Raw genomic sequence first — 26521 nt, 5'->3', positions numbered from 1 at the left:
GAGTCTGTTATATATAATTTTATTATATTTATTACAAATTTTATAATATATTTTGCATTAACTTTATAATTTTTCCCCAGCATCCCAATCCAGTTTTTTTTTAAATTGGTTCTTTTTAGTTGCAACATAACGATAGAATATAACATAATTATAAAAGCATGGAATATAACTTGTTCTCATTCAGTCCACTGTACTTCCTTTTCCCCTTTCTTTCTCCCACCCCCCTAATCCCTTCCCTCTGCTCTACTGATCTTTCTTCTGTTTACTTATAGTTTTTTTTCTTTAAATTAGTATCTTGTGGATGTAAGTGATGGCAAGGTTCACTGTGGTATATTCACATATGTACATAGGAAAGTTAGGTCAGATTTATTCCACTGACTTTCCCTATCCCATTCCTTCACCCTTCCCTTCATTCCCCTTTGTCTACTCCTCTGATCTTAGTTCTATTCCTTTTTTTTTTAATCCTTCCCCCTTATTTTGGATTAGATTACACATATCAGAGAAAACATTTGACTTTCAACTTTTTAGTACTGGCTTATTTTACTTGGTGTGATAGTCTTAAGTACCATTAATTTACCAGAAAATACCATACAGTCATTCTTCTTTTTAGCTGAGTAATACTCTATTGTGTATATATACTACATTTTCTCTATTCATTCATATGTTGTAGGGCACTTAGGTTAGCTCCATAGCTTAGTTATCGTGAATTGTGCTGTCATAAACATTGTGTGGCTGCTTCACTATAATATGCTGATTTAAAATCCTTTGGGCATATACTGAGGAGTGGGATAACTGGGTCAAATGGTGGTTCCATTCCAAGTTTTCTAAGGAATCTCCTACTGCTTTCCATAGTAGTTGCATCATTTTGCAATCCCACCAGCAATGTATGAGTGCACCCTTTTCTTCACATCCTTACCAACACTTACTGTTACTTGTATTCTTAATTATTGGCATTCTGACTGTAGTGAGATGAAATCTTAGTTTTAATTTGCATTTCTCTAATTGCTAGTGATATTGAACTTTTTTAATATGTTCGTTGGCCATTTGTATTTCTTCTTTTTAGAAGTATCTGTTTAGTTCCTTTGTCCATTTACTGATTAGGTTATATATTTTTTTGTTTTGTTTTGATTTTTTTCCTGTTTTGTTTGTTTTTGTGTTAAATATTTTGAGCTCTTTCTATATCCTAGTTATTAATACCCTGAGGAGCAGGTGGCAAAGATTTTCTCCCATTCTATAGGCTCTTTCTTCATATTCCTGATCGTTTTATATGCTATGAGAAAACTTTTTAATTTGGTAACATCCCATTTATTGATTTTTAATTTTACTTCTTATGCTTCAAGAATCTTTAAGGAAGCCCGTTCCTGAGCCGACACATTGGAATTTTGGGCCTACATTTTCTTCTACCATTCATAGGGCTTCTGCTCAAATTCCTAGGTCTTTGATCCACTTTGAGTCAGTTTTGTGTGGGATTGAAAGATAGGGGTTAAATTTCATTCTACTACATATTAGATGTCCACTTTTCCCAGCACCATTTATTAAGAAGACTGTCTTTTCTTCAGCAAGAACAACAACAAAAAACAGCTTGAAAATATCAGGAGAAGGTAATAGAAAACCCAAAGACCCAGTAGAAACAGGTGTGTTCTAATAACAAAAAGATTGCTGAAAAACAGGTAGATCCTAAGAGAACTGTGAAGTAGTCTAATATACATATATGTGCATTTCTAAAAATATAGGTGAGAATGAGGCATAAAAATATGTGATGAAACAGTGGCTTAACACTTACCATATTCAGTGAATAACATTAACTTACAGAGCCAAGAAACTTCTAGAACACCAATAAGGATGAACATGAAGAAAATCATTTCTAGGCATATCCTAGTCTACTGTTAAGATAAACAGAAAAATGTTTAAGTCTGAGGAAAATACTACTTATTACCTATACTTCAAAAGAACAACTGATAATATTTGTTCCTGGTGTTAAAATTTGAGCTCTTAAGGGGGAAAAAAAGGAGTTTTGGAAAACTTACATTCACCAATATAATATGTGGTTTTGGAAAACTTGTAATCACCAAAAACTTCCTAGTACTTCAAAAGCCTTTAAAATGACTTTTGTGGTGCTAGCAAATTGATTTTTTAAAAAAAGTTGTTAACATTTAATGAAATATGTCAACATTTAGAGATCTATATAAAGAGGATCTGTATAATTCTACCCAGAATTTTACAAGACCAGTGCTTGATTCTGAAAATCATATACTGATTTAAAAAATCCATTCAAAGTACAAAGTCAGCCCATAGAGTTTAGTGTAACATAGGACAAAAAGTTAATGGGTGTGCTTTCTGATGTCACATTGTAACTACTGTGGAAGAAACTACTCTCTAGGGTTTGTCATGGTATCAAAAAAGAATAATCACAGTTATCTGAACAACTTCTCCCTTTCCCAACTGCCCACGAAAGGACAGATTTTATTCTTATACCTCAACCAGAATAACATATTGCAAAAATTGAGTGCAGAAACAGATTTGAGAATGCAGCTTTTTTCTTTTAAGTCAGATGTTAGAGACTTGAAAAAACATAAGTTGTTATTCTTTAGTTTCAAAAATTACAGCCTTTCTTTCATAAAAATATGCTTTTTAGGTCAACATGTAGTAGGTTTATTGTTAAATGAATTTATAAATTTTTTTTAACTCTATTAGTTCTAATTTCTAACACAGTAAAAGTCAATAGATATTCTTCACTCTAACAAAAGCTCTTTGGGATCCCCCAGTTTTTTTCTTTTGTTTTGTTAAGTTTTAAAGGTATACTGAGACTAAAAAAATTGAGAACTGTTTTGAGCCTGTTCTGCCTCTACCTTCAGACAGCACATTCCTTGACAAGCAGCAGACTGGAAAATTGGAAATACCTTGTAACCCAGAGATTAGCGTTCTTGAGTATATGATAACTTTCAATTTTTGTTGGTATCATTATTTTCAAGTAAATGGTACAGCATGTAGTAGGTGTGCTGCTTACTGCTTCCAATGGCAATCTTCTCTTGTCTTTCCCTTCTGATACTTGCTTCTAGACTTTTTACTTTTACCAGGGAACTTTATCAGGAAAGCAGATAAGGACTTTTGAAGAGAAGAAAAAAAAATAGTCCTTACTTTTTTTCCCCTCCTTTTGTTACATTTAGGGGTTACCAAAGGAGAGCTGTTAAAGTATTAGAGGACTTCTGTAGTGGCCTGCATGGTTGATTGCTGTACTGTATTTCTCCCTCTTTCCCAGTATTCTTGATGGCTTTGTACTTGGATTTGAATTTAGAATATCCCTTATTATAAATAAGCTTGTTGCAGATCCAGTTGTATATTAAGACAAACTGTTGTCATAAAATCAGACAAATGTTACTGTACTCTGACTTCTAGTCCTCGATGTTTTCACCTAATGTTTTTAGTGCTTAAATGTGTTTGGATGGAAGGACTAAAACCAAATTTTATTTCCTTGATATCTGAGAGGCTTGCAAGTAATAGGATTGATCATTTTCCTTTGTGTTAAGTTCAAAGAACTTTATGTTATACTTTTTGAATCTTATTTTATTTTTGAAATGGTAAAGATTTTCTATGGGTTTGCAAATGTCCATAGTTCTGAAAGTCATAGAAAGCCTTTACCAGAAAAGAACACTTCTAATTTGAAGCTGTCAATTAGAAGGGTATCTCTTTGGGTCTAGAAATAAAACCTGATTACCTACCAATTGACTTTTGAATTACAATTTTCCTTGTGTTTTCTTAGACCAAAGAGGAAGAGGAAGCCTTTCTGGATTGGAGTGATGATGATGATGATGGATTTGATCCGAGCACACTTCCAGATCCAGATAAATACAGAAGCTCTGAAGAATCAGATAGTGAAGACATGGAAAATAAAATTAGGTATGCTTTTACCATTGGTATTATTAAGTTTGTACTTAATACTCACATGAATCTTCTCCTTTTAATGAATCCCAAAGACATTTTTAAAAATATTATTCCAAAAAATTTTTTACTTTTAACATCCTGAAAACCCTGCTGGTGTTTCTTACCTGTAGATCACTAATACAAATATCTCAGACCTTTCTAGTCATTTTAGAAAGGATTTTTAAAAAATTATTTCCGTAATCCTTGCTAACAGGTAAAGGTGTGATGTAAATTGTTTTCGTTTTCTTTCTGTATTCTTTTTTTTTTCTCTCATCTCTTCCTGAATCTTTTATGCTTAACTCTTTGATGAATTAGAGTAAGTACAAACAGAGGGGGATTTTATTTTGACTCACTATCAAAGGATTCTGTTGAGAGTTCTATTAAAAATTGCCTTTGAATTTCATTTGGGGTAGCAGATACTGGGAATTAAATTCAGAGACACTCAACCACTGAGCCACATCCCCAGCCCTATTTAATATTTTGTTTAGAGACAGGGTCTCACTTAGTTGCTTAGTGCTTTGCTTTTGCTTAGGCTAGGTTTGAGCTCGTGATCCTTCTGTCTCAGCCTCTGAGTCACTGGGATTATAGGCATGTACCACCTCGCTGGCCTGCCTTTGAATTTCAAAAGAGCAATTATATTTTCACATTTTTTACATTAAATAACAAATAAGATATTAGAAAACAATATAAATAACCCTTGACAGTTTTCTTTCAATTTAAAATCTATTCATTTGGTGTCATCTATTTACCATCATGCCAAATGTGTGATGAATTGAATAAAGCGGTGACTTATTCAGCATTTTTTAGAGTACTGGGTATTAGATTAAATTAAGATTATATTGATTTAAAAATTAAGAATGGTAGACTTCATAAACATTTTAAATCATTGAGCAGGAGTTAAGAACTAGTGGCAGATAAAGTTAATAGGCTTGAAATAAAGTTGAAGCTTGATGGAACCCCTGAAGTGCTGGCCAAAGGAGTTTGGAGTTGCAGAAATAGGCCATAGAGAGTTATAATTTGTTCTTAAACAGGAGCAGATCTCCAAAATATTATCCTCTAAGGAGAAAATGCTGTGTGGAGACCTTGAGTTACTCTTCATTTAAATCTTGTGCTCATTTAAACACAGAATTATTTGGTAATAGGGAAAATTCACATGTCCAAAACTCAGTTGTACCAACTAATGCCAGAAACTTGAGGTACGTGCTATTAGACAACTGGGGAGTGAAATACTAGACAATGCAATACTAACTTTACTTCCACAAAAGGCACCACAGGTAAAGATAATCTTATTAGGATTTAACAAAATATACAAATGTTTATGCCATTTAGAGTTATTTAGGTTCAGGTCTTATTCTTAATTCTTAAAAACTGACTTTTAAAAAAGAAAGTACACATATGTAGCTTCAGAAAGTTCCTTTTTGCATGTGTCTGAGACCTAGGTAAACTGGATGGTCCATTTTACTACCCCTTATTTCTTATTTATATATATATATTTATATATATATATATATATATATATATATATATATATATATATATATTTGTTGTTTTGTTGTTGTTGTTGTTCCTCTTTCAGAGTGGTTTATAGGCTCTCTATTTTAATACCTGTGTTTTGACTTACTGCATGACTTTAAACCATTAACTTACAGATGTTTCTGTTTGACTCTGTGGAGGGATGTTAATTGGTTCTTACAATTTGTTCTGTAGCCATATTTTGCATATCCAATATATCTTTAAAAGATAGAACCCATCTTTGAAGCAGGTTGTTGGCAATCCTGCATGTGATTTGAACAGGTTTTTTCCTTAATATTTTTATGATAGTTTCTGGGGTCATCCTTCATTTGTGTTGTACAGACATTCCATTTCATATTTGTCATTTTTTATCATCATAATGACACTTCTCTATTATACCTACTTAATATAACTAGTTCTCTTATAATTTCACATGCTGCATCCTCTTAATTAGCCTGAAAATGTTTTATAGCTTGAAATTCTATCTTTGTTTATTTTATCAACACTTAGAGTTGAGCCCCTATTTCCATCCTCAGTATTAGCATCACAAGTACAGAGAAGACCCTGAAATATTTGAATTGATTCATTGATATTTGGAGACTTATAGGGTTAAAATATATAATTATAATTATGTAATTGGTCCCAATGGTTTGATGATGGAATAGATGACAGAGTACAGATGGTTGGCAGGTTGGGAAAAGCCAAGGTTGGGTAAGTGTAATGGACAAACAGGGAGGTAGGGTACCCTGAAAGATGCCAAAGCATCTTATTGTAAAGACAACAATTCAAATGGAAAATAGTCAAGCATTATGTGAAAATTAAAACAGTTGTAGTTTAAGGCACACCTAGTAAAAGATTAAAATTGGTCAACTTGTCTCAAGCTAAAGACACATTCTTTTTTTGAGAATATCAACCAGGGCTTTATTGTTAACATGAGGATATTATTCCTTAAGTATATTCAAGACTTTTTATGTATGAGCACAGTTTATCTAGTTCAATTCCCTCTTCCTACAAATGAAGAAACCATAGCTTTAAGGGATAAAATAATTTATGTCCATGATCACAGTAAAAATTAGGGACAGATTTGTGTGATTTGCATAAATGAAATTGATTTCTTAGTTTTACTACCACAATCAGGTTATGCTGGGTTTCTCCAACTTTAGGAGAAGTAGGTAAAGAAAACTGCCTAAAGACAAATTTATTTATTTGACTGAAGACCTGGATCCATTTACAAACTAGAGGGTAGATCTGACTAGGCCATGGTTTTCCACTGTGTTAAGCAGTTACATTGCTGTGATAAAATATCTGAGTTAAACAATTTATGAGGAAGAAAGATTTGCCTCACGGGTTTCAGAGATTTCAATCCATGGTCTCTGGCCCTGATTGCTTTTAGGCCTATGGAGAAGCAATACATCATGGAAGAGAAAAGCTGCTCGCCTCATGTTGACCAGTAAACAGAGAGGAAGGGGCTGGGAATAAATTATATGCTTTAAGAGCATGCCTCCAATTACCTACTTCTATCAACTAGGCCCTAGTTCCTAAAGTTTCCACCACCTCCTAATAGCCTATTAAACTCTTAATCCATCAGTGGATTAATCCAGTGATGAGGTCAGAACCCTTATGATCCAGTCACTCCCACAAGGCCTGGCCTCGGAACATGCTAAATTTGGGACAGAACCTTCAACACAGGAACTTTTAGGGGATATTCCAGATCCAAACTATAATATTGCCTTTAGGATTATTGATAATTCTGGTCCAGAAAATACTATATTTAGGGAAAGGGGAGGCTATAGGCTATTTAGTATTGTCCCTGGCCACTGACAGTACCAGATTCCCTCTCCCCATCCCCTGGTTCAGATAACTAAAAATGTCTTTAGACATCACCAGGCATACTTTGAGGAAGCAAAATTGCCCACAGTTGAGAACTAGGAGACTAGATTTTAGTGCAAGTATTCCTTCTCAGCACAGCTTCTATCAGTCAGGTGGAATTGGTACAAAAGATAAAACCTGTTTGTCATTCCTACACTAGAAGGCAGGATTTATGGTAAGCTACAAGTAGTGGTCTACATGTACAGTTTCTTTTCATATGCTGATATTCATTCCCCTTCCCCCCTTTTTTGGTATCAGGGATTAAACTCGGGGGCACTAAATCACTGAGCCACATACCCTTTTTATTTTTGAGACAGAGTCTTGCTGATTTGCATAGTTTCACTAAATTGTTGAGGCTGGTTTTGAACTTGCAATCCTGCCTCAGCCTCCTTAGCCACTGGAATAACAGGCCACTATACTCAGCTCTTCCTTTTTCTTTAAATTACCTCATTGGCAATGAATTAAAATGTATGTAAACAAAAAACAAAAATTGTTTTGGATGAAGAAAAAGTATTTACAAGGCTATATACTGTAGAATTTTTAAAAAATTTAGTTGTTGATAGACCTTTATTTTATTTATTTATTCATATGCAGTGCTGAGAATTGAACCCAGTGTCTCACACATGCTAAGCAAACACTCTACTACTGAGCTTCAATCCCAGCCCCTACACTATAGAATTTTGACAGTAATAATTGCTGCTGCAACTGCAATTTACAATAATAACATGAGTACAATTTTCCAGGGTTGTTTCAGTTTGACTACCTCTTCTTTTTCTTTGCTTCTCAAAAAAAGGATGATGTGCTAATAAGATTTTTGTGATGTCATCTTTAGAGGAGCTTCATAACATTTTCATATGCTTATTTGCTTTGCTTTTTCTAGCTTCCACTCAGTAATTGTTTCAGCAGCTCGTGCTTCTGTCTTGGTCATCATTGTTCTTCCAGGAGGTTATTCTCTGTATATAAACTTGGTGTTTTCAGAGATGAGTTCATTCTTATGAGACTAGACACAACAATTAGAAAATGCCAGCATGAAGTAGTTTCATTTAAATTTCCTCTGGAATTTCTTTTTCCCTCACTTTGCTGACACTCATAAATATTCAGCATGAGTGGCACTTTTGTCTCCCTATATGGAGAGATACTTTGTCAGTAGGAAATAGGCAATGGAGAGCCAGATTTAGTGGAGAATGGCTGAATCTGGGGTCATAGTTCCTCCTTAGGGAGGTGTGACAGGATTTTTAAAAGTTCGTATTTCTACCTTCCTTCTCAGCTCAGTGCACATCTGTAGTAGAATTTAAAATAACCCTCAGCCCTCTGTGGAATTATCAAAATTTCTGTCTCTAGCACTAAGATTCCAAAGGGATTTCGATGTATGAGATTTAAGTTAGTATGACTAAAAAGAAACCTTTGCTTAATGTGTGGTCCCAGTAAATAGGAAAATAATGACCTTGAGTTCCTTTTAAGGAGATATAAGAATGTTGCCATGAATCTATTTATCCTCAAAAACAGAATTATGAACTGGGAAGGCTGGTAATCTACCCTTAGTACAGGATGAGTTGGGACCTGTACTAAATTCAGATATCTGAATTTCATCTGAGGCTTTAGTGTGCTTCTTTTGACAACAGGTATAGAAAGAAGAGCTTGCTTTGTTCTCTGATTTCTTTCCTCTTTTTTTGGGGGGGGGTATCTTAAAATTTAGTCCAGACTTTTTTTTTTTTCTGACTTTGACCTCTCATTTCTGCTTTGGAACTATGGAATTAGTATGGTGAATTTCATAAAAGATGTTAGGATTTGTTATTATTGTTATTAAAATAGAGACAAAACAATTTGATATGAAATGTAGTTCCTTGTTTTAGCGGACTTTTATAACATCAAACAATTCACTGGTCTGCTGAAACCTATGCAGAATTGTATGTTCCTTTTTCCAATATATTTTAGGAGAGTTGTGTATCTTAGGGGAAAGAAGACTTCAACTGTTGCAGTTGCCCTTGAGCTCATTATTCATTTCAGATAGTCCATATAATGCAGCTTCACTGCTTTAACAACAACAACAACGACAAAATGATATTTTTAAAAGATTCTAACTGTAGTGCGAAGAAATGTAATAAGAATCTTCTGCATAATTTAAACCGTATTCTACTTAAGAATTAAAAATACTTACCTGATCTGTTTCTTTGGTTATCATATTTCTCCATACATTCTTTCAAATAAGAATATTTTGAGGCCTGAAGTGTGCTAGGCATACTGAGTGCAGGTACAGAGCTAAAACACTAAACAAGTACCTTTCTTGCTTTCATAGTTTTTCTTTCAGTGGCAATTACAGAGAGCTAAGTACACAATTACAAAACATTGGGATAGACTAGTGCTGTGCTTTGTGTGCCTGGGAAAGCAGTGGAGAGGGTTTATGTAGAGAATGACCGTGGGAAGCACATAAATGATAGGCCTCACCTTGGCCTGGTGTAAGAGCCCAGGAAGAGCTTCCTGCAGGGACCCATGTCTAAGCTAAACCTGAAGTGAGTTAAGTCTTAATCAACCAGAGGGAGCAATGGTGTAGCCTTTGAAGTGAGAGAAGAGTATCTTTAACCATGTTCTAATTAATCTCTTCTTTCAGTAAGATTGTTCCTTTTAGCTCTGCCTCACAAGCTAAAAGATTTGGCTGTAAGCATGTAATATAAGATTAATTTTGTATGTCTAGTACCACTCATCATATTTTGTTTATGGCCATCTTCATGTGAATTGCTAATGATGTAAATTTTTGCAAAGTATTGAATATGATGAAAAGGAAGCAGCTGGATATTCCATATATTCATTATCCAGTCAAATTGAGTTTTTAATATTTATAATCATAACCTTTTTCAAACAAACAAAAAAGTGGTGGTTAGATTCTTACTACCTTGTATCAGTCTTTGCTTTGTAAACTGTAGTCTCCGACTAAGGTAGTTTCCTTTAAAACAAACTGTTGTGTCCTATGGTGTTTAGTAGATTGTTCTAAGTTGCCCAAGGCCAGTTACAGCTGTAACTGGTACCGAATCTGTCATAGTTTAGACATAATTTCTATGAAGATACATCTATATGGATTAATACATTTTCCTATAAAGAGTAAACCCATCCACTTCTGATATAATTAGCTATTCTTACCTCTTCTTACATGGTTCTTAAACAATACATTGATCAAGGTATTTTGTCTTTTTTTAATTTGAAGTTTTTATTTTTGTTTTTAAAATATCTATTCTCTACTAGTTTGGATTTTGAATGAACTTGCCTATCTTTATAAATTATCTGTTACATGAGCTACTTGAATCTCTGTAGTTTGTCCTAGTATTGAGTTCTATGATATCTCTTCAGTGAGTTTTGCCTAGCAGCTCTTCTTTTAAGACTTTTCAGTCAGCCTCATAATATATGGGAGACTTTTCACTTGGAAAATAAATGTATATGATTCAAAATGAATTCCTGGAGAAGGAAAATGTGCAGAAACCATAACCAAACTACTTTTGATTGGGGCCGGATGGGTGTAGCATGCTATTTTATATAAATCTAGTGAAATTACTTGTGATATATATAGAGAGGATGATTCTCTATTAAAGAGCTCTCTCTCATGTAGTCTGATTATACATGTTTTAAAAACACTATTAACTGTGGTTTCAACTTGAACGTCTTGATTGATAGACTTGTGAATGATAGATATAGAAAAAAAGTGAGTTCAGCTTAAATGATGTAATGAATTTATTCTGTGCCTGCCATTCCCCACCACAACCTTCACCCATGTTGGGGATTGAAGCTACGGTCTGGCATATGCTAAGCTACAACTCTACAACTGAGCTACACCCTTAGCCCATTTCTTTCCTTTTAGTCTTTGTAACTTCAGGAGGTTTAACATCATTCCAGTATGCCTAACAGCTTTCAAGAGAAAAATCCCAATCATCTCTACTTATCTGTGAAACATTTGGAAACAAGAATATTTAGGGAAACTTCTAAGGCTGATTGTTAGAATAGGGATAGGAAAGGACAACATGATTTGTCTTGGGACAGTGAGGAAGGAGGGTGTACTTTTCTGGAGTGAGGATTGGAATAGTAAGTATCTAGTATGAGAAATGTGGGGTTTAGGAAACTATACTCTTGACTTTGTTTGTAGTCTTTTTTGCCCTGTGCTTTCTACTGTGTCATTGATTCACCCATTGTATAAGTGTCAGTGACACTGAGTTGTGAGTTTGTCATTTTTCAGAAGTATCAGGACTGCCATAAGGCCATGAGGACACCATGAGGCCAAAGCAAAGCTTCTTGCTAAAAATAGTGTTCTCTTGGCTGTGGCCCTAACCCTGATGCATGGCAGGTTTGTTCACATTAAGATCATTGAAAATGACTCTTTTGTTTCACATTGCTTTTCACATGTAGAGGTATTCATGTCTGATGATTGCATAATATATATTCTGTCACTTAGTTATACCATAATTTCCTTATCAGCCTTCCCTTTCAGAATTTTATATTGTATTCATCTTAAGTTTTTGGTTCTTTTTGCTTGTTTTTTATATATTTACTTATTTATTGCCATTGTGAGTAATTCTTTAATGAGAAACTTGGTAAAGACCGAATTTTCTCTTTGAAGGGCTAGTGAACAATAAGACTAAACTGTGAAACTTAATTTTGCCAGATAGCTAGAACATGGGAGATATGCTTGGGTAGGTGATCATCTTGAATATTGAAAACTAATCAGTGAAAGTAGTTAAGAGAAAAGCTTATGTGTTTCTGGGGAGCACAAAATGTTCTACATGTATATTAGTAATGTAACAAAATGTGTAGCCTAAACCCAACTTGGATGATTTTTAAATTTTTTATTATATCTCCCAAATTGCTAGAGCACTGATTCTAAACCTGGACTCTTCTGACAAGCTTTAGGGGAATCTTGAATATCTTGAAATTATGTGTAAATATGAGGTGTGGCATGCATGCATCTGGAAAAGGAGGTCTTATTTTTCATCAAATTTTCAAATAGGTTTAAGTATACATTTTATAGAAGGAAATGTATCTGAGGAATAGTGGTGAGATATGCCATTTTCTGCCTTCTCACTACCAACAGCCTTTTCTGGTTATTAGAATTCTGGTCTAAGAAAACACTTTTTTTCTCCTCTTGCAGTTATGTTTATAATGAACTCTGAGCCAATCAATCTTTTCTTAGATCAAACTGGTTTTATAAATCTGTTTTTAGTTCTGAGCAACTAGAAGAGACATTCAAAATGTGATACATTCTCAGTACTATTGTACATGCCATCAGAAGGAAACTGAGCAGATTTTATGGAATGTACTGCAGTAATTAATCTTCATTAGGACTGTTGCCATGGCCTTGTAATTTAAAATTTGTTAGGGAAAAAGTCTTTGGTACACCATAGTTGAATACCAAAGTGCCAATACTTACAGATGCATATGAAGATTTCCAAGACTGATTTTAAATAATCACAAGCTCACTTATTACTAGCTGAAAATTACATAGGAAAAGTCCAAGCTACATTTGATATGAATACAAGGAGAGTTTTATATAAACAGAAGCTCTCATGGGGCACTGGGGTGCTGAATTTTTGCCCATACAGTGGCTTTGCACAGCCAATATTGCAGCATTTTGTAAAAGGACACCCAGGAGTTTCCCTGTACGTGAATATTTGCTATTTCTCCACCTCCAGATACCCACCCTCATCCTGGCAGCTCTATCAGTCTGCATTTTCACTTGATCTCTTCCCTTTGCATTTCAAAAGGAAGAGAAAAGGAAAAATCAAGAGCTCGAAAAACTGCACATACATTATAGTAAAGAAAGTGTGCTTTCTTTGAGAAGCCCCTTATCTGTGCTTTTGTTAGATTTTTGAATAGGTTATATAATGATGTTTATCCTCAACTTATGATGTAACATATTCCAACTTTCAAATCCCTAACCAAGTTAGGAGCTGTAACAGGCACCATGGTACTTTATGGCTGCAGTCTCTTCCAGAATCAAACTTACAGAATCCCCCATGATTTCAGTTGCCATTTTATAACCAAGTTTTTGGAACTACTTGCCCTAGTGTCTTTGCAAGTTTAGTGTTCACTGCACTATATTTGTCTAAAGCATTCCAGAAAGAAGTTGACAAATTTTCTCAGCAGATCTTTTCTCTTTTGTAGTGCCCTAGCCACAGTCATATCACATAGCACTTGAAACATTATTTTTTCCTATATTTTTATTGGCACATTTATAATTGTACATAATGGTGGGATTTGTTGTTACATATTTGTTCATGCACACAATATAACAATATAATTTGGCCAGTATCATTCTTCAGTATATTCCCCTTTTCTTCCCTTCTATCCTCCCTGCAGTCCTTTTCCACTACTGATCTCCCTTCCATTTTCATGAATCCTTCCCCACATTTCTTTTCCTTTTTCTTCTCTAGTTTCCACATGAGCGAAAACATATGACCCTTGACTTTCTGAGTTTGGCTTGTTTCACTTAACACAATGCTCACCAGTTCCATCCATTTTCTTGCATATGACATAATTTCATTCTTCTATGACTAAATAAAACTCCATTGTGTATCTGTACCACATTTTCTTTATCCATTCATCTATCAGTGGACACTTAAGCTAGTCCTATTGTTTGGCTATTGTGAAATTAGCATCTAGAACATTTTTAAGATCTGATGTAGTGATTCTGACTACAGCATTCTTGTAGCCAGGAAATGTAGTTCCCAGGTTACAGAGGACATTTTTATCTGTTTTTTTTTTATTTATTTAATTCACACATCATTTATTTAAAGTATGCTGTTTAACAGTGAGTGGTCTTCCTATTCATGGCAGGTACCAATGAGCATTTTGTTCTTGTTATGTCACTCACCTTACCCCTTCCAACATCTTTAAAAGTCTATTGGCTAAAGCTTACTAAGAACCAGCGAAGAAGCATTTTAAAAAATTTAGTAAGACCTAGGATTTTCTTCTGCATGAAAAATACATCAGGGGGTCAATCTTTCTCCTTTTGCCTTTCTTTGTCAATACATAGGTATTTAAACTATATCTGGTCCTGGCAATATGATCTCAGAAGCATCTCTGTTACAAAAGCAGTTACTCTGTCAGGTGCATGATGTGAATTACATGAGGTTCTGTGACTTAGTAGTCTACTGAATGTCTTGCTCATGTGTCACTGTGTGTAGGTTTGGAATATTGATCTATATGCTCTATTATTATAAACTTTGTAATATGAAGCAAAGTAGGGAGTTTTGTGAAATTAAGTCTGTTAGAAAAGAAGTAGGCTATTTGGCCTTGTATAGTAAATTGTGATGTTCAGAGCCACAAAGACTTGAATTTGAATCTGAATTTCCTTTACAAGTTCTGGACCCTAGATAAGTTGCTTAATCTCTCATTCAGTTTTCTGAGTCAGTCAAATGAAGATAATTCTTAATTACCACATTATTATAAAGACCTAGTAAGAGTGAAAAGAGTGTCAAGTCTGGTACATAATAAGGTCATTAATATATAGTAATCATTTTAATAGTGAAACTGGTAAGAGTTTTTACATGAGTATTATACATTGATACAAATAAAATTTAATGGTCTCTGCAGTATATGGCTTCAATATCTTCCTCATCAAAGTCATTCATTAAGCCCTTGGTACACAAAATGCTAGGCATATTCAAAACAGTCTGCAAAAATATCCTACAGCCTAAGTTGAAATTAATCTTAGGTAATATATCTTATTCAAGATATGATAGAAAGTGCATATTACCAACTCACAGTATGGGGGATGCCCTTACCTATTTGTTCCTCAACACTCCCATTATGTAGGCATTCAGTTAACTGAAAGTTTACTGTATACCAGGAAAAGAGCCAAAAGAAGAGAGACTGGATCTTAGCTCTCATACAGCTTATCCTGCAGGGAAGAAGACAGACCATAAAGAAGTAAACAGAAAGTAGAGAAAAGATGGTGGGGGATAGGGCCTTGAAAGCAGTGACTGTGATGAAGGAGGACTTGTGAACTCTCTTTAGATGAGTTAGTTAAGAAAACCCACCCTGAGGTGAGATCTGAAGAGTTACTGAAAACTTTCTTTTTTAAGTAAAGAAAGAATGATTCATACTAATATTCATGAATTACTTGAACAATCATTAAGATTTAAGTATGTATCCTAATAGCATAATCATAAACATAGTTATATGCATTCCTGCCAGAGGAGCCTCTCAGCATCTGATCATCCTTCCACCCATGTGGAATTCTTTCACTTTGGTGCTTCCTCTGCCTAATTCAGCAAATGTGAATAAAATGGAGGCCTCTATTGCCAGACCATTTGAAAGAGGCCTTTTTGAAAAGGTCAGATAGTATCTTTCTTCTTGCTATTTTCTAGGTCCATTACATTGTCCCTTTTTTGGTGAATTACCTATAGAATTCCTATACTATTGTTGGATAATTAATTTGTTATAAGATTACCACTTATTTGCAATATATAAAGTAGTATAAAATGCTTTTCTAGAATTTGAACTGATCCACAAAGTAGCAGATCTGCTAATTGTGGAAAAATTGGGGTTACATTAATTTCCCATCTTCCTTTAGTATCTGAACCACCTATTTCCTGCAGGGAATATAATGTGTATGTCCACATTAACAAAAGATGCATTAGTAGAGCCCACTGACTACGGCTCTTCTGATGAGCTACTCTCAGATGCACTTTATTTACAGGGCAAAAATCAGTATTATCTTGCACCAAATAAAACATGGCACTATAGCCCAGTGTAATTGGCACAGTACTGGCCATATTCATAAGCAGATTAGGACTCAGTACATTTTTTTAAAGGCATCTTTTTACCAAGACTTATTTTAATTATTTGCTGACTGAATTGTCATCAATAGAGAACTCTTTCATATTCTTCTCTTCAGACTCCCTTTTAAAAGGTATTTATTTGTGTTTTAAATAACCTCATGATGTGATCTAGTCTGTCTGTCCTCCAGTGGTGAAAGACAATGGCTAAGTCAGACCATTGGGCACTTCTGGGAGGTAAATGGAGGAATCATCTAGTTTTGCTTCAAGCTGGTCATAAATTGACATGCTGATAGGGCATATTTACTTTGATATTGAAGCTTTCTTCTTAAAAGATAATAGAATCCATCAGAATTTTAGCAGTTCTCTTTTCAAATACATATAGTTGGGATATAATAATTCTTTGACATTTGCTGATATTATGTACAATGTGAGAATTTCAAAGTGAGTAGTTTATAAACAGAATGTAAACTAACCTATATTAAGCATTACTGCCTGATCTCATTTATATGTTTTCATTTTACGATAATTCTCAGTAAATTTTGTAATCTGCATATTTAGAAAGAAAACAGGCTCAGAAATGTTAGTTGATTGTCTGAGATCTGACTTGTGTTGATGCCAGACCAATGCTGTTTCCATAGCTAATTCTTTCAGTTACTGTCATCCAAGTGTTGACTGAAGTGAGTCAAGTATAATAATTTTCAAAAACCTGCTCATGTTGGGTCTGGATTCAATCATTCAGAGCTGGGGTTGAGTCCCATGTGTATAATCTGGGTCCAGTCATTAATTTCTCTTACCTTCGTTGTAGAATGAAGCTCATGTTCCCTACACCCAGGGTTTTCATGAAGATAAATAATGTCATCTATGTAAAGCATGTAGCACCATGCCAGACCATTAGAAAGCCCTTAATACAGACTTTCTGCCTAACAAAATTTTCACTTTCTACCCTTTATAATGCTACTGTTGCTATGAGTTGGGTTATTTTGTTTTAATATTGTATCCAATAATTGGGTCATTTTTTTTCTTTTTAACTGCTACACAGAAACATAAAAGTTGGAATATAATGAAATACTACATAATATTCAGTACATGTATATTTTACATAATGTTTTAATCAGGTCACATATTTACCTCCTCAAACACTGTTTCTTTGTGGTGAACTGTCAAAATCCTTTCTTTTAGCTTTTTGACACATATAGGACATAATTGTTACCTATTGTGCAGTGTGATTATAGTACCCCAGAGTTTTTTGCTGTTATCTAACTGACTTAGTCTCTATCTCTATAAATCATCATTTTCTCGTCCCCCCCCCCCCAACTATTCCTGGTCTCTGGTAACCAACATTCTACTCTCAACTTTTATGAGATCACCTTTTTTAGATTTCAAATAAGTGAGATCATGAAGTATTTGTCATCCTGTGCCTGGCTTATTTCATTTAACACAGTGTCCATTTTGTCCATGTTGTTGCATATGGTAGGATTTCATTCTTTTTTTAAAGGCTGAATATCATTCTGTTTTATATATGTTCCACATTTTCTTTATCAATTCATCACGTTTTATTTATTGATTTTTGTGAAAAGTGCTGCTCTGCACATGGGAGCACAAAAATCTATTTGATGTGCTGATTTCATTTCTTTTATATATATGCTCAGGAGTGGAATTGCTGAATCAAATGATAGTTCTATGTTTAATATTTTGAGAAACCTCCATACCGTTTTCCATAATGGCTGTACTAATTTATATTCCCACCTACAGTGTCCAAAAGTTCCCTTTTCTCCACATTCTTTCCAGCAATTATTATCCTTAGTCTTTTTGGATTAGATGTGATAGCTCATTGTGGTCTTGATTTTCATTATCCTAATGATTAAGGATGTTGAATATTTTTTTCATATACTCATTGGTTCTTTTTATATTTTCTTGTGAGAAATGTCTGTTTAGATCTCTTGCCCACTTTTTAATCAGATTATTTGGTCTGTTTTGGTTTGCTTTTGCTGTTGAGTTTTTGGAATTCCATATATTCTGGACAACCCTTTGTCAGATGTATGCATTGCAAATATTTTCTCCTGTTCCTTAAGTTGTCTCCTCACTGAATTGAGTTTTTCCTTTGCTGTGGAGAAGCTTTTCGGTTTTTATGTAATACTGTTTGTTTATTTTGCTTTTGTTTCCTATGCTTTTGGGATGTTTTCCCAAAAAAAATAATTCTTACCATTCCAATGTCCTGAAGCATTTCCCGCTGTTTTCTTGCAGTATTTTTATACTTTCGGGTTTTATATTTAAGTCTTTATTCTGAGTTGAGTTTTGTAGCTGGTGAGAGATAGGGGTGTAACTGCTTCTTCTGTATTTGAAAATCCAATTTTGCCAACATCATTACTAAGAAGACCATCCTTTCTTCAATGTGTATTTTTAGCACCTCTTTTGAAAAATCAGTTGACTATAGATGTATAGGTTTATTTCTAGCCTCTTTTTTCTTTGTCATTAATCTATGTCTCTGCCTTTATGACAGTGCCATGCTGTTTTGATTACTACAGCTTTATGTACTATGTTTTGAAGAAGCAGTTAGTTTGCTATAAAAATCAGCATATATCAGTGTAAATATATTGGACTGTCTTTGAATCCCTGGGATGAATTCTATTTGATCATGGTGAATAATCTTTTTATTTGCAGTTGGATATTGTTTGGTAGGATTTTTACATCTATATTCACAGAGGATGTTGGTCTATAATTTCCTTTTTATGTTGTGTCCTTATCTGGTTTTGGTATCAGAGTAGTGTTGGCCTTGTAGAATATATTTGGAATAATCCCTTTCTCTTCTATATTTTGAAATATGTTAAGAAGAATTGTTATTAGTTCTTCTCTAAATATTGGTAGAATTCGACAGTGAAAGCATCTAGTCCTGGGCTTCCCCCTCCCACATAGGATGCTTTGTATTAAGGATTTAATCTTGTTAACTCATTAGTGGTCTGTTCAAATTTTCTGTTTCTTCATGATTTAGTCTTAAGGTGTATATATCCAGGAATATGCCCATTTCTTCTAGGTTATCAAATTTGTTGGTATATGGATGTTAATAAAACTGTTTAATAACCTTTTATATTTCTGTGGTATTAGTTATAATGTTCTCCTTTTTATCTTTGAGACTTGTCTTTTAGTAAAACCAAGGGGTTATCTCTCTTTCTTCTTTTTTATTTTTTAATATTTTTGTAGTTGTAGATGGACAGATACCTTTATTTTGTTTACTTTTATATGGTGCTAAGGATCAAACCCAGTGCCTCACACAAGCTAGGCAAGCACTCCGCCACTGAGCTATAGCCCCAGCCCCCTCTCTTTGTTTTTATCTTCTCAAAGATCTAGCTCTTTGTTTCATTGGTCTTTTTGTTTTAATCTCCATTTATTTCTGCTCTGCTATTTATTTCATTCCTTCTTCTAATTTTGAGTTTAGATTATTTTTGGTCTTCTGATTCTTTGAAATTCAGTGATAGTATCTGAGATCTTTCTAGTTTTTCAGTGTAATGATTGTTATAAACTTCCCTTTTAGTCTGGTTTTTGCTGTTTTTGTCATAGGTTGTGTTTCCATTTTACATTTCTTTTTAAGAAAATTTTAAATTTCCTTCTTGATTTCTTCCTTCCATTTGTTGTTCAAAAGTAAAAGACATTCAATATTTCAATCTTTAAAAGTTTCCTGAGACTTGTATTGTGGTTTATCATATGGTCTGACCTAGAGAATGTTCCATGCGCTGATGAAAAAAATGTGTCTTTAGCAGCTATTGGATGGAATGTTCTGTAGATAACTGTGAGGTCCATTTGGCCTCAAGTGCAATATAATTCAGTTTCATTGTTGATTTTGTGTCAGGACATACTCTCTCTTTAGGTCTATTAATACAGTATATATTTGGATGTTCCAATGTTGTATGCACATGTATGTAGAATTGTTATTGCCTCTTGCTGAATTGATTCTTTTATCATTATATAATGTCCCTCCTTATCTCTTTTTACAGATTTTGATTTAAAATCCATTTTATTTTATGTTAATATGACTACTATGCATTCTTTTGCCTCCTATTTGCATAGAATATTTTATTCTTTCACTTTTAGTTTATGTGTGTCTTTAGAAGTGAGGTGAGTTTCTTAAAAGCAAAATGTAGTTGGATCTTGTTTTTTTTTAATCCATTCAGTCAAATCTTCAATTGGAAAATAAAATTTTTAAAATTCATGTTTACATTCAAGGTCATTATTGATAGGTAAGTTCTTACTACAGACATTATTTAACTTGTGTCCTAGTTTTGTTGTAGTTCTTTCTGTCTTGTAGTCTTACTTTGTGGTTAAATGAATTACTCTAGTAGTGTGTTTTGATTCCTTGATTATTATTTTGGGTTTGTTATAGACTTTTGTTTTGTGGTTCCTATGAGGCTTACAAAAAATGTCTTAATTTTAACAAGCTTTTGAAATGTTAGAAACTGATTTCTTTAGCTCTTGTGCTGGTAGTTTGGTGCATGAATAGCTCTTCAACTTGGTGTATCTATGGGAAGAGAACTCCAGAAGATCTTTCTTGACTGCTGATGTCTTGCTCTGCCCCTTCCATTTGGATCATCTTGAACATGATGATATCTCAAAATGTCTAAAGGATGTAGTTCTTTTTCTTTTTTTTTTTTTTCTTTTTCTTTTTTCTTTTTTTTATTATATCAAGTAATTGCCTCCACTTTCAGAAATAACCTTTATTTTTATGGTCTATGTCTTGGATATATGAAGAATACTGCAGTAATATTTGCTTTCTTAAGACTATATACACATTTTAAATGGGAAAATTTTATCTGGTGTCTTAAGTTGCTTGCAATTTAACATTTTAAGCACTATTGTTAGCTATGACTTCCTTACCACAACTTAATGCAATTAATATTAGAATCAGTCCCTGGTATCCTGATCCGTTATCCCACAAATTGCTAACTAAAGGATTACCTAACTTTAAATAAAGGTGATTTAAAATGGAGAACAAGCACAGATTGCATCCAGAAGTACTTAAGAGAACTCTCATTGTCCTCAAATTGTAGATAACATATTCAGAGCTTTCTATAATTAATGTAAGAACTGGGTGACGTGTTGTATACACAGCATTCTTTGTGTGCCTGGTGTCCAACAGGCTTTCTCTCCCCATCTGCTGATGGGAAGATATTAAGTTTGATAGAAATGTCTTGATTTTGTGGTTTCCTTCCTTCTCAAATAATATCACTTTACCAACTATCTGTCACTGATAACTCTGTCCTATTTCAGATGTTTAATTTTATAATAATGAGTTTACTTATAAAGTAAATCATTGGATTTGTTCCCACCAGTGATACCAAGAAGAAGCAGGAAATGAAGAAAAGGAACAACAGTGAAGTGGAAGATGTGGGACCAACAAGTCATCATAGAAAGAAGGCCAAGTGGGAAACCTTAGAGCCTTTGGATACAGGCCTGTCTTTAGCAGAGGATGAAGAGCTGGTGTTGCATCTACTCAAAAATCAAAGCTAAATACTTCCCATGCCTGTCTGCTCTTTGATACTTCTGGACATCCTTATGTTGAGAAGAAGTTAGAACACAGTTGACTTTGGGGCCTCTAGATATCATGTGTCCCATTCCCAAAGGACACATTCTTCAGACAAAAGCAATTTCATCTCTGAGCCCCTTCACAAGCCATGCTTTGCACCATTACAGAACATATTCAGAGTAAGGGTGGGATATTTAGTTTCTTGGTCTCATTTTGCAATGTGTGCTGTTAAATTTTACAGGTGGGTTCCTGCCTCTTCTCACTGGAAATGCTCCTTTGTTTTACTGGCAAGTTCTGGAGCCTTGTTTCATAGTTGGAAATTCCTGTATCACTATGCAGAAGTCTCGGTGTAACTTAAAATGACTCTTAATTTTAAGGTATATTTCGTATTTTCAAAGAGATAGAGTATGGTGCACCAGCCTTGGAAAAGGAGTATTTTTTAATTGAAATGATCATTAATAAACATATTTCCTATAAAATAAAGTATTAATGTTTTCATTGTGTCCAGTGATATAAAACCCTCTCTCAAGGGGACTTAATGTTCTTGGTTGAAATGCAAGGCCAGCTGGGCATGGTGGCACACGCCTGTAATCGCAGAGAATCAGAAGGCTGAGGCAGGAGGATCACAAGTTCAAAGTCAGCCTCAGCAAAAGCAAGGCTCTAAGCAAGTCAGTGAAACCCTGTTTCTAAATAAATAGAGCTGGGGACGTGGCTCAGTGATTGAATGCTCCTAAGTTCAGTCCCCGGTACCAAAAATAAATTAAATGCATGGCCAATTGCTGAAGCAGTGTATTCTTCATATTAAGTTAGTCTGGTCAGGGCTGGGGATGTGGCTCAAGTGGTAGCATGCTTGCCTGGCGTGCGTGCGGCCTGGGTTCGATCCTCAGCACCACATACAAACAAAGATGCTGTGTCCGCCGAAAACTAAAAAGAAAAAAAAAAGTCTGGTCAAAGATGATATCATTTTGCTTACACGTGCAGATTTGTTAGCAATCATTTATGAAATCTGTGAAAATCCAGAATCTAAGCAGTAAAGGCTGGAGACCTTCTGTGGGCACTCTGTTCAACAGATACTGTAGAGCTTCCAAACCAGCTCTTGATAATGAGGGGGAAAGCAAAATGAGACAGAACTACTCTTTTGTTATAAATGTTAGATTCTTCAGAGGGACAGAAAGTGGTGAAGAAATCCAGGCCTTCATGAAACAACTTCTTTTTTTTTAAACAAATTTGTTATCCTATGCTTTACTGTTTCTATTGGTTTCTCCTCCATAGTGACCTTTTTATCCATTGTTTAACCTCACAGCTTCTGCCTTCAGTCACAGTTCCTACTATAATCAGGACTTGCCCAGACTACTGAAGCATCTCCTAACTGATCACCATGCTTCTGGTATCACTTTCTCCAACTCAACCTTCTCAGGGAATTTTCTTCATAGCCCATGGATCTGAGCATGTTTCTCCTAGCTGTTCCTTTTATTATAGTGCTTATCATGTGATGTTATAGATGTTTGTTTATAAACCTGTTGCTCTGATATGTGACAAGTTTCTGGAGAAAAAAAAAAGAGTTATATTTTATATACCTGTATATCCCCAGAGCCAAATACAGCATCTGCCCTATATTTGGCCTAGTGAATTAGTAGACAGTAATAACACAAGATAATTTTTAGAGGTCTTTTATAGCACATTGCTCTGTTACTTCTAATAAGAAGGACATAGAGTTATGGACTTGAAAACTAGATAAAGTGGCTATAAGGGTAGGTAGATGGGAAAGAAATTCAGGGTGTAACAATCTGGAAAGATTTGGAAATAAAGTTTCTGATACAGAGTCTCTTGGCCTTGAATATTTTCAAATATGATAAAGTTGCAAGAATATATAAACTGAAGATTGAATTACTATTGAATTTACTCTTCATTTTTAAATTGTTCTTCCTAACACAAATAGGGAAGTAGGTCAGTTTAATTACTCCCTAGATGTAAACATTAAATAGATAAATTTCAAGGCTGTTGGTTCATAAACTAATTTGAGTTGTATCCTGTCCCTGGAACTGAATGGATCCTGACTAATATGTTCATTATTGAGTTTTTAGTAGCTTTTGGAAACTAGTTAAAATATAAGTACAGTGCTAATAGAAAACTTATGTAACAAATGTGTGTGTGTGTGTGTGCAATTTTTGTTGTTGTTGTTGTTGTTGTTGTAGTTCAGGGGCACTTCACCACTGAACTACATTCCTGGCTCTTTTTATTTTGAGACAGGGTCTTGCTCAGTGCTGAGGCTCAAACTTGTGATGTTCCTGCCTCAGCCTTTGGAGTTTCTAGTGTGTGCCACTATACCCACAAATATTTATGTTAACAGATTAAATTAGCTACTGTTCTGCCTATTTGTATTTTAGCCTCATGTATGGGAAGGAGCAGTAAGAGACCTTGTCATCTCTGACATCACAGGACACATGGTCCAAATCTGGTCAGCTTCAAAGCCTTTCTCCTAGACACAGATATGGGCCCAAAAGTGATTATAATATTCAGTTCAGGACAGTTAGACACCTTTCCTGTGAGTGATATGCGTAAGATGAGAAATTATCCATAAAGAGTTACAACAAAAATGGAGGATATGGATCTGGGTTTTTGCAGCCATTGACTCCTGCTAAATGGGGTCACCTCTGAGAGACTGGGGAGAAGATGATCAACACACTGAGGTAACCAGAGTGAAGGACTAGAGAGTCCTGATGGCATTGTTGAAGCCCCAGGACTTCAACTTAACCTACTCCTTGGACTTCCTAAGTATGTCATGAGTCAGTAATTTTTTTTCTAAACTAGTTTGAAATTGTACTTTGTACTGGAACTGAATGGATCCTAACCTATATAATATTGTAGTGGATTTTAGTTTGACTTGAAAACTAGTTAAAACATTAGAATAGTGCTGATAGAAAATTTAGGCACAGTAGATTGTTTTATTAAGCATATGTTCACTCCAGTCCTCTTTTTTCCTTTGGGAAGCATATTCTTAACACGGCACTGATGTTGGGCGCATCCATATGACTTGCTTTTAGGCCATGGAATTTGGCGGAAGTGGCTGTGTTCTGGTCATAAGCAGAAGTTCTCTGTTAGCTCTCCTGTACTCCTGCCTCCCACCTTCTGACCAGTATGGACCAGAGAGAAGATACACCTTCAATATGGGCCCAAAGCAGGCAGACGGGTGAAGCTCACTATAGCCTCCACAGTCACTTATCAAGCTTGTGGAAAGAAAATCAGTGACCCTTGGGGCTTATCACAGGAATACCTGATTAACATACAAGGTGAGAGAAGCATATAGCCAAGGAGAAAGAGCAAGCATTTCTTTAAGTGTTAATAAATCCAGTGACTACCATATGCCAGGCCCTGTGTTTGTGAGAAATCCAAACAGTTCCTTTCCTGCTACCATATTGGGGTATACTTACAGTATACCATGAAAAGAGGAAGATTATTGTTTTATTGAGGGAGCTATTGTTGAAGTGCTGGAAAGAGAGAAGATAGGTAGTTAGCATGTCCAGGATCCAAAGACTAATTTTTGCTGTTTCACTGAGGCCGAGAGGCCATTTGTCTGACTTGCTCATGTAAAATGATCCCTAAAATTACATAAGTCTCTGATAGATATACCCAACAGCAGAAGCCTTTGGAGGACTGCCATCTCATAAGCTTCACATGGCACTTTAGATTTGTTTGGGGCTATAAAAAATGGATACGTTTAATTAAATATAATTAATTTTGTTACACAACACTTGAAATATCCTGAACATGAAAAGTCCTCTCTGAGACTATCAGAGGCTGCCAGAGGATGCAGGTGTTCCCAGGAAGTGATGGTGTACGTAGGCAAAGGGGAAAGAATCAGCAACCAACATCCAAAACCTATTTCATATGTTTTAAGACCACTTCAACTAGACATGTAATCATAGGGTGATTTCCTTCAACAGCTCCTGCTGACTAGACAGCCCAGGGCTGATATATTTTAAACCATAATACCTAGTGCTTGCTGAATCAGCAACTGGCAGCCAAACCTTTATTTACCCTTTGAGGCACACCGGCAAAAAGCTCTGTTCAAACAGGGACAAACTGAACAAATAATATTATTCTCAGACACTGAAATTTAGTGAGCAAAGTGGGAAGCCTATGAGACTCACATGCTGGGCAAAAAAAAAGCTCAAATTAGGACAAAGTTAAGTGAAAACTCTGATAGGAAAATAAAAAGAATAATAAGAGATCCCATGGTTCATGGGGGACCAGAAACCATGTGTGGGCAGGGGTGAATCATGGCTGGGGATGGCTAGGGAAGGCCCACCCACTCTGGTTTTGATATCTCTGTGATCCAAACTGACCCTCTAATTCTTGTTACCATGAGACTTGATAAGAGAAAAAATTCTCAGATGTCTTAAATTTAATTACAAGTGTTTGAGAAGAGAGATGTGGAGGCTAAGAAGGACAAAGACCATTTTACGTTCCTGAATATGTGTTAAAACCTTAACCCCAATCCCATCAGGACACCCTAGGTACCACTGCATTTTGCTTAACCCACAACTTCATACGTAAAGATTCTCCTTATGGACTCTCCTCCCATCCTAGAGCTTTCCCTCATTCATTTAATTCTGTCCCTCTTATCTACGGCCAGCGTAGGTTCAACAGAAACAACTTATACCTTCCTTCACCAGATTTTTTAATTAAAAAATACTCTTAGCTCTGATCCAGCAGACATTTTGCCACTGCTAGCTAGTCTTGCTACTTGTAGCTGCAAAGACTTGTCCTAGGACCAGTCCTTTTCTGGTCTGCTTCTATAATGGCTCAATAATCCTTTTTACTTCAGGGACCCCTTGGTCTCAAGAATTTTGGTTTCATAGGCCTAACTTTCTCATGGGTCTTATTCTTAGGTTTCTGGGTAAGTATGTCTGACTTTGTGAGACCCCATCACTGGAGCTAG

The 26521-nt window shown here is 35.1% G+C and overlaps 1 protein-coding gene across 1 annotated transcript in view; it reads left to right on the top strand.

Moving 5' to 3' along the window:
- The window catches only part of DDX10 (DEAD-box helicase 10), a 298208-nt gene extending 275411 nt beyond the window's left edge, over positions 1-22797 (top strand). Inside the window, exons 17-18 of the mRNA XM_081261964.1 lie at positions 3761-3897; positions 21386-22797. Of these exons, the coding sequence (XP_081118090.1) occupies positions 3761-3897; positions 21386-21563 (315 nt within the window). The 3' untranslated portion in view covers positions 21564-22797. The remainder of the gene's footprint in view (positions 1-3760; positions 3898-21385) is intronic.
- Positions 22798-26521: the final 3724 nt, after the last annotated feature.

The sequence above is a fragment of the Spermophilus citellus genome (genome assembly GCF_964194105.1).
Source record: "Spermophilus citellus genome assembly, chromosome: 2".
NCBI classification, from domain to species: Eukaryota; Metazoa; Chordata; class Mammalia; order Rodentia; family Sciuridae; genus Spermophilus; species Spermophilus citellus.
Note: the sequence above shows the minus strand (reverse complement) of the source record. Positions and strands in the feature narration are given on the sequence as shown.